At 45.6% G+C, this 12977-nt stretch overlaps 1 protein-coding gene across 1 annotated transcript in view; it reads right to left on the bottom strand.

The window, feature by feature from the left end:
* Positions 1-12977, bottom strand: part of OBSCN (obscurin, cytoskeletal calmodulin and titin-interacting RhoGEF) — a 185675-nt gene that overhangs the window by 147730 nt on the left and 24968 nt on the right. Inside the window, exons 7-11 of the mRNA XM_038129840.1 lie at positions 12312-12587; positions 8806-9078; positions 5553-5828; positions 4400-4675; positions 3485-3760 (exon numbers count right to left, since the gene is read on the bottom strand). Of these exons, the coding sequence (XP_037985768.1) occupies positions 3485-3760; positions 4400-4675; positions 5553-5828; positions 8806-9078; positions 12312-12587 (1377 nt within the window). The remainder of the gene's footprint in view (positions 1-3484; positions 3761-4399; positions 4676-5552; positions 5829-8805; positions 9079-12311; positions 12588-12977) is intronic.

The raw sequence follows: 12977 nt of genomic DNA, 5'->3' as shown, positions 1-12977 counted from the left end.
CTGCTGCCTTCCTCTCCCCAGTCACCCCCTGCAGCCTCCTGGGGCCATCCTTGGCTCCTCCTGGATGACTTTCTCATGTCTCCATCACATCTGTGCTCTGAGCAGCAGCAGCTGCCTGGGAGGGTGAGGAGAGGGGGTAAGCTCAGGTCAAGTTCCTCCACTGCTGACAGTGGCACCACGTGTGATGTCACCATGATATTTTATGAAAATCTCCCTTTGGCAGGATTTTTTCTCCTGAAAAGCTGAGAAGCCTCAGAGGAAAAGAAAAACAACAATTATCCGTGCATCTTTGATTGGTCCATGTGAGTTGTTTCTACTTGATGACCAATCCTCAGTCCAGCTGTGTCGAGGCTCTGAGCAGTCACGAGCTTTTGTTATCATTCCATTCTCTCCCTTTCCAGCCTTCTGATGAATCCTTTCTCTCTATTCTTTTTGTATAGTTTTAGTACAGCATTTTTAATATAACACATATCATAAAATCATAAATCAGCCTTCTGAAATAAGGAGTCAAGATTCTCATATCTTCCCTTGTCGGGATTGCCTGCAAAAATCCCACACGTGTGGTCCTGGGCCACATCACAGCCTTGCTATGGATACTGCACAGTCCACAGAAAGAGAGAAGTCCTGCAGGCAGCAACATGGAGCAGGAATCCAGCTTAGGGGCTCTGAATTTGAGCTCCTCTGTTTATATTGGCTGCAGAAGGGGTGTGAGGAGATGCTGTTGTCATTTAGAAGGCACATGGTCTGTGCTGGCTGATGCAAAGCTCCCCAAAGGGACACGTCAGCAGCATTTTGACATCTGAAAGGGCTCAAGCACACACCAAGCTTTGCATTCAAAACTGATTGCAAAAATATTAATATTTAAACTCCCATCCACAACTCTGAGTGGGAATATGCAGAGTGCATTCAATAGGTTATAAAACAAGTCTGTGTCAATGAGGGCTGTATTTGAAATGCCAGGTTAGCAGAGCAGGAATATTCCAGACTCATCTCACTTGTCCTTTACATTCTTGACCTTTCACATAAACCATTTTTATACTGATAGGAAGTGTGATTAAAACTTTTAATCAGCTTCCAAAGTGATTTACACCAGCTAATAATTTCTTTTAGAAACTTATTTTAACAACTATTCCATGAAGATATTTCCAACCTTAAAAGAAACTGGTCAGTGGAAATGAGGAAAAATATTTTCAGGATACGAAACTTTCACTGATTTAAAATATGATTTCCCCTGCATACCCTGAATCCTGAAATACTGATATTTCAGAATCAGTTCTTTTTCTATGTGTCCAACTCAGTCCCAAGGTGTGCAGCAGCTGATTTATTTTTTTTTTTATATTAACCCAAAAATTACAGTGCCATCCCAAAACCCAACACTGAGCACCTAACCTTCAACCTGTCCTTAAACAGGGAAGGCTTTGTGCCTCCAGTGGAGCCCTGGAGTACAGGAACCCTGAAAAGCTTTCCAAGTGCAATGGCACCAGGATAAATTAAGACCCAGAAATCCGCTGCACTTTGGGACAAACCAGTAAGAGAAGGATTTCTGCTGCAGAAGAGCCAACCACTCCGAGTACGCATAATCCCTCCTGACTTTCACACTGGATCATTTTCCAGCCAGAGCTGGGCTTGCACGTCGTGTTACAGCTGTTCCCATGAGCAATACAGCAACGGTAGCTAAGGCAGGCTGGTGGCACAGGGCAAGGGGTCACGTTACCCTGTGCCACCGTGAGGTCACCTCGCTGGAAAGAGAGCTGGAAACCTTTCTGAGGCAGACAGCTCCCTCAGAGAGAGAAGTTCATGCGTAAAACATTACATTTCTGTTTTCTGACTACACCTCTGCAGTAATGCATCAAGCACTGTCAGCAGCAAACAATGAAATTGGTTTGTAACCAAATTTGGAATTTTGCCTGGAGAAGCTGGGGCTGCCCCATCCCTGGAAGTGTTCCAGGCCAGGTTGGATGGGGCTTGAAGCAACCTGGGACGGTGGGAGGTGTCCCTGCCCATGGCAGGGAGGTGATCTTTAAGGTCCCTCCCACCTCAAATTACTCTGTGCTTTTATAATGGTCTATCAACGTCCATATTGAATTTTCTCTGGAAGACACCTCTCAAATCTATACTTAATTATCCTTCCTTCCTTACCTATCCTCCACTAGGACCCTGCAAGTCCTCAGAGCCCCAAAGGCCACCTTTACTCTGATACACAAACCCTGGGGAAATGACTTCTGTTTCCCATGGAAAATGGCCTCTGTTTGTGGCCACTCATCCTGGCAGACAGTGTGGTGCCAAGCTTGAAATTTGCAAACTTGGCTGGATTTCTCCAAAACTAAAGCTGCCAGCAACGAGGGGCCTGCCAGTCCTTAGAGCCCCGAACATCACCTTTAATCTGATACACAAACCCTGGGGAAATGGCTTCTTTTTCCCTGGAAAATGGTATCCCTTTGGGATACCATCACCCTGGCAGCTCCTTCAGCTAAAGAATGAGCTACACAAAGAATGAAAAAGATGCCCCAGCTCACAGCCTGGGTACCTCACACAGAGTGGAGTTAATAGATTCCCAACACAGTTGTTCCTCTACACTGCTGATAAAATGCCAAACCTCTGTTTGGTGCTATAAGAAAACAGAGGTTAAAATTGCTTCCCTGTTCTGATCACCTCTGCATACGAGACAAGAATTTTAATACTAAAAAAGAGGGATTTGGCTGTAAAGATGGTGGAGTGCTATAAATATTAAAATATACAAAACCTTTCTTAACATCAAATTAAGAAATGATCACTCAGAATGTACCTGGTGTCCAGAGCTGCCTGGAGCCTGAGATAAAATTCACCAGATATCTTCTAAAATATAGTGAGACCAAAGAAATCACAGAATCATTTAAGCTGGAAAAAAACTTGGAAGATCATTGAGTCCAGCTGCTCCCTCAGCACTGCCAGGTCCCCAAGCGCCACATCCACACAGCTTTTAAACCCTTCCAGGGATAGGGACTCCACCATTTTCCTGGGGAGCCTGTTCCAGCGGCTGACAACTTTTTTGGTTAAGAACATTTTTCTAATATCAAACCTAAACCTCTGGTGGAACTTGAGACCATTCACTCTTATCCTACCACTTGCAAAAAAAGAGGAAGGAAAACAGTGATTGTCACGGAAGAATGCTGTAACAGGAGGAGGAAAAACAGTACTGGTCACAAAACTGGGAGAGATTTTGGGACACAGTGCCTGCTATTGAGAAATATATTTGAATATACTGAGAAATCTTGTTCACTTCCTCAGCTGAAGGAGATATAGAGGGAGGGGAGGAGGTGACATCAGGATATGAACAGGTCAACTCCAGATCTGCTCAGTCCTTCAAAACCTCACTGAAACAGCAGCTCAGACCAGCATCAGAAAGTCCTTTAACAGCTTTTCTAATCAGCATCAGAGAAAATGGGGGAAAACACCCAGATACAAAGAAAAGCCAAGGCAATGCAACCCAAAATCTGTTTGTCACCTGTGACATTGATCCTGAAGGTGAGTTTTTGGCCAGCAGCCTCGCAGGTGTACTCCCCTGCATCTTTCTTCTCCACCTGACCCACCACCAGACGACGCGATTTGCCCTCCGACTCCACCTTGAGCTTCTTGCTGGAGGTGATGAGTTTCCCATCCTTGTACCACTTCACCTCCGTCTTCTCCTGGGCCACCTCACAGCTCAGCGTGGCATTTTCTGACAGTGCAGCCTTCACCTCTTTCTTTACTTTGTCCTTGTTGATAAATGCATCCTCTGCTTCTGTGGAGTGGGAGAAGTAACTTTAAAATCACACACAAGTTGATGCAGTCCAAAGTGATCAAACCCAAATAAAAAACATGACAGCTTCCACATCTCTGGTATTTTTTAATGCTCAGATAGGATGTGGGCCTTTGTCATGCCTGAGGACAACACATCAGCCATTCCTGAGAAAAAAGATCCCGTCCCTCAGGATTTCAGCTTCTTCCCATCTCCACAAGAAACCCATTGCTTTGCTCCATAATGTGATGGATAAATAAAGACCAAATCTCATTTGCCACTGTGGAAGCCTTGTTCATTCTCGGAACCCTGTTTTCCTACTTCTTCCAGACTTATTTTTCCTACCTATCTGGGAGAGAACCTTATCTTTATCCTTAGAAAGGCATGGAATGGAATGGAACGGAATGGAAACTTGTCTGTCATTCTATTAGTGGGAAATCAGAAAACACCAAGGGGCACTGAGGGGGATTCACCCCACGGATGAAAATGTCCAGCTGTCAGCATCCATGTGGCAGTGGATGAGTGATTGATCTCCATCCCTACTCAAAGCAGTTTCAGGCTGCACAGAAACTGGCGCCCAAAGCATGGTACATTTTTTGGTAATAAGAGACCTTTCTGTGATGACAATAAACAATCTCCCACCTGTGACATTGATCCTGAAGGTGAGTTTTTGGCCAGCAGCCTCGCAGGTGTACTCCCCTGCATCTTTCTTCTCCACCTGACCCACCACCAGACGACGCGATTTGCCCTCCGACTCCACCTTGAACTTCTTGCTGGAGGTGATGAGTTTCCCATCCTTGTACCACTTCACCTCCGTCTTCTCCTGGGCCACCTCGCAGCTCAGCGTGGCATTTTCTGACAGTGCAGCCTTCACCTCTTTCTGCACCTTCTCCTTGTTTGTAAACACAACCTCTGGCTCTGTAAGGAAACCCCAGCAGTCACACGCAGCTTCTTGCAGCCATCGTCTCTGGTGTTTAATCAAGCTCCTCCTATTTCACTGTACTTGCCCCAACAGCTAACATCATGATGGGCCCTTAGTGCAAGAAAGCACCTTCATCTCTGTCTTGCTAAGAGGTGAATAGGAATGGGAATTTGATGGGAATTCTGGGGTAATGTTAAAAACTCACAGTTTTAGGACAGATTTAAATGTAGGACTTGGAGCACCAACTTGCATTGCCTAAACCCTCCTCCCTCTTCTTTCTTTTCCTCTCCCTATGTCTCTCCAAGATTCCAGTGAATCAGAAGGGAACAGCACCTGTAACCTCATGTCCATGAACCATTGCTCTTTTTTTTGCCTATTTGGGATAATTCTACTGTTTTCCATCTAATCATGGAAATGGAATGGTTTGTTGGGAGGGATCTTAAAGATGATCACAATCCAACCCCCTCGCCATGGGCAGGTTCCACTGGACCACGTTGCTCCAAGCTCCATCCAATGTTTAAGGGATGGGAGCTAATCAGAGCTCCTCAAAACACCTTCCCCTTCCCCTTTATCCATCCCTCACACTATTTTCCCATGGAGTTTTTCAGCAGATACCCCAGCTAATTGTGAGAGGAGAAGGAATTTTCATCCTTTCCTACAATTTTTTTTTTGTGGTCACAACCAGTCATGGATGCAGCACCATGTGTATAAAATATTGTTATGAAAGCTGCCAAAAAAAAAAATTGAGTACAATGGTGAAGATCTGGGTTGAGATCTTTCACCCCAGGGAGATTGTGAGATGATCCTCTGGACCCAAGGCACCACTCGAAATGGAATTCTCCTTTACCTTTGGAATTCCTGGCATTTTCTCACCTCTGACTTTGACTTGGAATGTTGTTCTGTCGTCCTTTGTCTCACAGGTGTAGCTGCCTTGGTCTTGCTGTGTCACCTTCTTGATGATGAGCTTGCGTTGTGTCCCCTGGCAGACGATTGTTGTCCTCTGGTCCTGCTTCAGCTCAGTCTGATCCTTCCTCCACACCACGGCCCCGCCCGCAGCTGACACCTCACACACCAGCTCCAGGCTCTCAGAAGGACTGACTGACACTTCTGGAGTCGTTTTGGGCTTGTTGACAAAAGTAACAGCTTCATCTGGAGTGGAAAAGAGAAAATTATTTGTGACTCGGTGCAGGTTTATCTGCACAAAGTTAGGATACAGTGGCTATTGATCTTTATTCCATTATCACACACAGTTGATGCCTCTCTGACAGATGGTGCAAACCCCTCTGATCTTCAGATAATTGCTCTCAATTACTCTGAAATCCCCTTCATCTACCCTACATCCTCCTGGATCTTTCAAATCAAACTGAGACGCCCTCAAGTTGCTCACACTTCATTTACCACTCCTTGATTCCGAAGTCAAGCTAGCTCTGGGGGATATGTGTTGATGTCTGAGGGCAGAAACAGCTTTGAAAAGACCTGGGAAGTCTCAGAAAAACTAGTTAGAAGTGATGAGGAGCCCTTTTTAAATGCTTCTGAGCCCATTCCTGCAGCTCCTTGTCCATAATACTAATCCTACTGGACTAATTCTTCTCCAGGCCAGGGCTCATATGGGATAATCTCATAGATAAAATATTCTCCAAATTAGGAAAAAACTCTGAGCAACCTGGTCTAGTGGAAGATATCCCTGCCCATGGCAGGGGGTTGGAAGGAGATGGTTTTGAAGGCCCTTTCTAACCCAAACCATTCCACACTTTTGTGAACACAGGAGTCAATAATCTCCTATCTTTTGGCTGAAACTGATCTTCGCAGCAGAGAACTCAGAACTGCTCACACAGCTCAGTGGAGGTTCCTGCATGGATAGCTCAGCCCAAACCCTGCTGGCAGCACAGATATGGGCTGTGCAAACACAGGGTATTTGTCATGTGGGCAGCAACAACACATTTTTATCAATTAAGACTCTTTGTAAAGGTAAAAATCAAAGATTGCCTGTCTTTGAAGGCAATCAAGGGAGGACAGAGACCTTGGTGTAAAATGTGAGCAAACCGCCTCAACACACCCTGTCCCTAAGCTGAGGGGCAATATCTGATGGGCATGTCAGGTATTTCAGAGCCTTTGTTCCACCAGGGCAGCCCTGGCCTGAAGAGCAGGCTGAGGGGTGTCACTTGGAGCCAGCCCCAGCTCAGGATTGCATTTCCTTTAGCAGCAACTGTTGCTTTCCATCACTGAGTACCCCAAGGACAATTGCCGTGCCAGGCAAGAATTTAATTAAAACTTGCATTCATTGGGACTGACGTATCCTTCAACAAGTAGCTGACCTAAGGAGGATGGTCCCTCCAGAATCCGGCTGTTCAGGGTTATTGGGGTATCTCATTATGCTCAAGGGAGACTGATTCCCTGCCCTGAGACCACCCAGACTGATTCCCTGCCCTGAGACCACCCCCTGAGCGTGCAGTGCAGCTTCTCAGCACACTGGAAAATGTTTATGGTGACACATGAAACAAGGAGGAGGCTGCCCTGGCTAAGGTGTTGTCGCCAGGTCGCAACTCAATCCTTGCTCACCAAAAAGTTTGTGGAGATAAAACATATCATAACAACTTCAAACTGCCAGAGGGCAGGGCTAGATGGAATATTAAGAATAAATTCTTCCCTGGGAGAGTGGAGAGACCCTGGCACAGGGTGCCCAGAGAAGCTGTGGCTGCCCCTGGATCCCTGGCAGTGCCCAAGGCCAGGCTGGATGGGGCTTGGAGCAACCTGGAACAGTGGAAGGTGTCCCTGCCCATGGCAGGGGGTGGAACTGGATGAGCTTCAAGCTCCCAACCCAAACCTTTCTGTGATCCTAGGATTTAGCAGACACCAGTTTTCTTTGCCTCAGCCATGTGATAGGAGTTACAGGTGAGATTCACCTAACCTGCCCATGGCCAGCAAAAAGTTTACACCAAGCTCAGGCAATCCTCTGTACCTGATGCTCAGACAAAAGCTCAACCAGAACACTTCTAAAACACAGCTTTGACAGCTCTAATCAGACAGTATAAATCAGATTGCTCAAAGTGCCTTTTGAGGGTTCAGTTTGGGCAGAGCCTGGTTTCAGACCAGTTTTTCAATGGGTAAAGTCAGGGGCAGGGAATTACGCTCCAAGAGAAATCGCATGATGTTGGATTCACAGAATAGAACTGGAGGTGAGATGCAGAATGAGCATCACCAGCTGGAAACTGGAAGCCCTCCCTCCAGCTCACTAAATCCTGCAGCAATCCCTCCAGACAAGTGCTATCCCAAATTAATCAGCTTTGCTGAGTCTTTAGTTAGCTCGTGGACAGCATCACAGTAACCTGGATATTCTGTTACAGGTCACAAGCACTCAGTTGTGATTTCTCTTGAATTGAATTATACTGCAGACATGCCAGGAGAAGCTTTCAGAAGACTCAATCTTAAGTTTAGGACCAGGTTAAAAATTAGGCTCCAGGCACGAGCCACAAAACCCCATTTAGGAGAAAAGTTCCCACAAGCATGCAACTCGAATCAGTTGAATTTTACAGATATTGAATTTCACTGGTGAGTTCTTGTGTCATTTTATACTCTGGCTCCATCCTGGGCTGGAATGCAGTGGTGACAAGCATTTCTCTTCTGGGTTTGGCCTGACAACCACGTGCTTTGTGTGATGGGCACGTGACACGGGCTGATGGAGTCACAGCACCATAGGGAGGGATCCCTGAGAGACCACAGCGTCCTTTGGGAACAGCAGGAGATGTTTAACTCTCAAAATCAGGAATTAAACTTGTCAAAGGAGGGCACACGGCTCCCAGAGCAAGGCTTTGAACCCCTGACTGAGGTGGTCCTAGGAGGATGCACAGGCTGAGCTGAAAGAATAGAGGCCAGATGTGGCTGCCAGCATCATTTTTGGGTTGTGCTCCAGCCCTAGAAAAAGCTTGAGCTGACTCAAATAAATCATAGCATCGTTATCTTATTTGCCCATACTCTGGGTTTGTACCAGGATCACAACAAGGGTCAGAATCTCAGAGCAAGGGTCCAGAACCTCTCCAAGCATTGTGCAACCTTGGCCCAAAAATCTGTCAATTTTTAAGGTAGGACAACAAAATCCTGCGATCCCACACTTGCAGTACAAACTTACCTGAGACTTTTAAATCAAAAGTCAGGGTGTCATCCCCGATTTTGCAGGTGTAAGTTCCTTCATCTTCTTTTGTCACAGCTGAAGCCACAAGCTTGTGCAGTTTTCCTTTGTCTTCCACGGTGAATTTCTTGCTGGCTGTGATCTCCTTCCCATCTTTGTACCACTTCACCATGATGTTGGCCTCAGAGGTCTCAGACACCAGCTCAGCCTGTTTCCCAGCAATGGCCTTGACAACCCCTCCAGTTTTCTCTTTGTTTACAAAGTTTGCAAGTGCTGAAGCAAAACAGGGACACAGCTCTGGTAAAGAATTCTGTGCACAGCAGTAAAAATGTACATTGACATCTACATTAGGTATTCATGTATCATAAGACAAAATCTATTTATTTAATTATGGAGCTAATCACTAGATTCCAAAGCAGAAGCAGACGGATTTCCAACTATAATCCTGATTATCCCATGTCCAAAAATCAGAGCACATAGATGGCACAAGAGGCTGAGTCAGGGAGAAGAAGCCCCAGGAAACAGAGCTTTAAAACAATATTTTTAAGAGAGGTGAGGAAAGAAATAAACTGGAGGTAAAGCCAGGAAGGTTATTCAATCATTAAATTGTAACCACCCGGCAAGTAAATTGATTCTAGAAGAGGTTAAAATATAACCTAGATAAATTAAATTACATAAAATTAATAACCCATATGGATACCTCATAGGACCAAAATGAAAAGAAATTTATTCCTGAAAATTAACTGGAGCATAGAAAAGAAACAATAAATCTGGCATCATATTAATGTGGAATGAAATAATTGAGTCACCAATTGCCTCAAAGCAAAAGATTCAAACCCACACCAATATCCAAACTGAAACCACAGAGGGAAGGGAAGGGAAGGGAAGGGAAGGGAAGGGAAGGGAAGGGAAGGGAAGGGAAGGGAAGGGAAGGGAAGGGAAGGGAAGGGAAGGGAAGGGAAGGGAAGGGAAGGGAAGGGAAGGGAAGGGAAGGGAAGGGAAGGGAAGGGAAGGGAAGGGAAGGGCACTGCTAAGACATTCTTTCCCCAGCACTACTGAAATTCAGTCCACAGGTTCAAGGTTGTGGGAGGAAAAAGAGGGAGATGAATTCATTCATTCACCTTTCCCTCCCTCAGAAAACCAGAGTGAAAAATACAACCAGAGCAGCCTGAAGGAGATGTCTCAGATGTCCCTTGTCACCACGGGAGGTCATGTGTCAGAGGGTGCCTGGCAGTGGAGCTCAGGGCAGTGCAGGGACTGCAGTGACAAATGGCAAGAGCATTTCTGGCTGGTTTGGGCAGGAGGCCCAGGCAGTGACACAGTGGCCATGGCTTGGCACAGTGGCCCCTCAGCAGCCACGTGATGCCCACGTGCCATTTACAGCTGACCTGCTCCTCAAATGATTCCCTGTGGCTGATAAAAGGTGGTGATGATGGAAGGTAAAATGTTGATACAGCATTTGTGAGGCTCATCCCCAAAAGGATGAGAGGTAGCAAAGGTGATTCACCAGGAATCAAGCTGTAAACAGCAGAATTTAAATCACAGCTTGTCAGCGCAGATTTGAAAATAATAACATTGATCACTCATTTGATAGGCACACCACAGTGAAAACCACATGGAAACATTTATCAAGTAATCCAAGTAAATGTGGGCAGAACTGTCAACATGAAAAATGATGCTAAAGAGGCAGAGCAAGAGAGGAAAAAAAATCAAAATCAAGAGCAGGTGTCAGTTGTAGACAGAAATTCCTCTCTATATAGATTTGGTCTTTTTTTTTTTTCCCAGCTCTCTCAAATTTGCTCTTTGAAATGACCAAAAAAGTTGTCAAATGATAAAAACCCCACTACATCTCAGGCTTTGTTGTTTCTACAGAGACCAAGGAGGGTGAAGTGCCAGCAGAACATGATGATGAAACACCTCAGACTTACTCCGTGCAGGAACTGTGATCATGCCTGGGAGGAAGGTAAGGGTGAGCTGTGGGACAAAGCATGGAACTCAAACGGCTTTACAGGGTGAACTTGCCAGTTCAAAGAAAAACGGGTTCTGAAATCCCTCCAAAATTGTTGGGAACAATACCAAGTTTAAAAATTTTATATAACTTCAGTTAGGGATTTTGTCCATCTTTGCCCAGGGGAAAGGAACTGAAGTTTCTTTTCAAAGAGCTGTATCACCACTTGAGGCCTGATGAGTTTAACACCTCAACAGACTGGGGGTAGCACAGGAGATATAAAAAAGATAACAGCCATTAATGAACATCAGCTCCGGACAGCACCCCTGGCATGGTCAGAGACACCTGGTCTCAGAAAAAATCAATAACAGAACAAATAATGAGATTCTAATTAGCACTGAGGGCAAAGGGATCAACAACCAATAGGAAACCAAATACTAAGAACTGCAGAATTTGGGACCAATGAACATTGAACCAATTGATTTCTCTGGGTTTTGACTGTATAAGAAAGTGAAAAATCTAGTAAACATCATGTGTGATGGCATGATTTCCTCTGCACAACCCAGGCAATGTGTGGATGAAATTATTTCTGTTGCACATCCTGGCCAGAAATAAAGTGATGCCTTGATTCTCTAAGACTAAAAAATGTTGTTGGAGAGTTTTTGCTTTCCCCTCACTTTCGGTGACAGTCTGACAACAGGCTGGACTGGCCTGGAGTAAGATTTTGTGCTCTGAACCTCAGTAAACATCTGATGATCCGTGTGAGGAACAGTCTGAGGATAGACTGGGGGTTTTAGCAAAACCTGGTCCCCTTCAAGGCAGAGACAGCTTTGCTGTAGTTCATAAAATCTTGCACAGATGGGAAGGTTTGCGAGAAGGAGGTTAATGCTGTTGGTTTCAGGGTAAAGGTAGAGACTGCCGTGAAAGAAAGAACAGCCAAAAAAATAGGGCAGCTGTAAAACAGTGCTGGTTCCAGAAATATCAAAGTAAAGTGCCACCTTGCTGTTTTTTCTACACATCTGAACACCTTGTAAACAGGAAGGGGTTAAGCCATCCAGCGTGCCCTGGAAAGGTCTTTTCTCTTATCCACCACAGTATTGACAGAAAAGAACCAAAAAAATCCTCAAACAAATAATTTTAAAAATACAAACCCAAATCCCACAACGCCAAGATGATCTTGTACACTCAGAACTGAAGTCTCTCTTCAGTGATTTGTCTGACATCACACAGCAAGTGTGGGACAGACACGGGATCCTGTGTCATGTCCTGCCCCTGGGGCTGGATTTCTTCATCTCAAGAGCACTTTTCCCTACCCACCACTCACCCTCACCAAATTACACCAAACTCCCTGGAATATCAAGATGCCAGCTGGAGTGAAAGCACAGCTCTTAGCACCTGGCCAGTTGCTGTATTTGCTCCCAGTTCTGCTGTGGGACACATTATCAAGGCTGGATGTTGGTGGGCACTCCCTCTGGAGTCTCCCTTTTTGTGCCTTGATGGCTCCACTGGTTTAGGGCAGGAACATCATGAGTGCAGAGCAGCCCAGGCAGTCACTCACCTTTCACTGAGAGCTGATAAACCATTTTATCCCCTTCACAGACACACTCATAGACTCCAGCATCCTCCTCAGCAGCACTGCGGATTTTCAGGATGCGCCTCTTCCCCACAGTTTGGAACTCGTATTTTTCACTGGCCTTGAGCTCCTTCCCATCTTTCATCCACTTCACAGTGGCCTCTGTGTCTGAAAGCTCAGCCTGGAGTTTGGCTTCCTCCCGCAGCCGAGCGGAGACTTTTTCTACATCTTTGGTCTTGTTGGTGAATCTCACTGCAGCTCCTGCCAGGACAAGAGGCTTTGTTATTTGGAGTTATATCATGATAACTTATCCCTGATACAGGCCTGCTGTAGACTGTGAGGCCTCTGAAGGTGTTAGATCCTGTTCCTGCCCTCACCCCCTGTCGGAACCCTGGCTGCTGGGAATTTCAGACTGTCTGTGCTGCCAGGCACTGACCCCCAGGAGAACACTGCATTGACCTGAGGCCGTGGAGAAGCTTCCAAAATGGAATGACAGAACTGGGATTGTGGGGGTGGAGTTTGCATAGAAGTGTGTGATATCACAGGGTGGGAAACTCAGAGTTTAAGGGTTTAGAATATAGTAATAGATATGGAGAAAGATGGAGATTTTAGGGTGGAGGTTGGTCCTTCTTCTTCTCCTTCTTCTCCTCC

The sequence above is a fragment of the Motacilla alba genome, chromosome 2, assembly GCF_015832195.1.
Source record: "Motacilla alba alba isolate MOTALB_02 chromosome 2, Motacilla_alba_V1.0_pri, whole genome shotgun sequence".
Taxonomy (NCBI): domain Eukaryota; kingdom Metazoa; phylum Chordata; class Aves; order Passeriformes; family Motacillidae; genus Motacilla; species Motacilla alba.
This window is presented reverse-complemented; position numbering and strand designations above follow the sequence as displayed.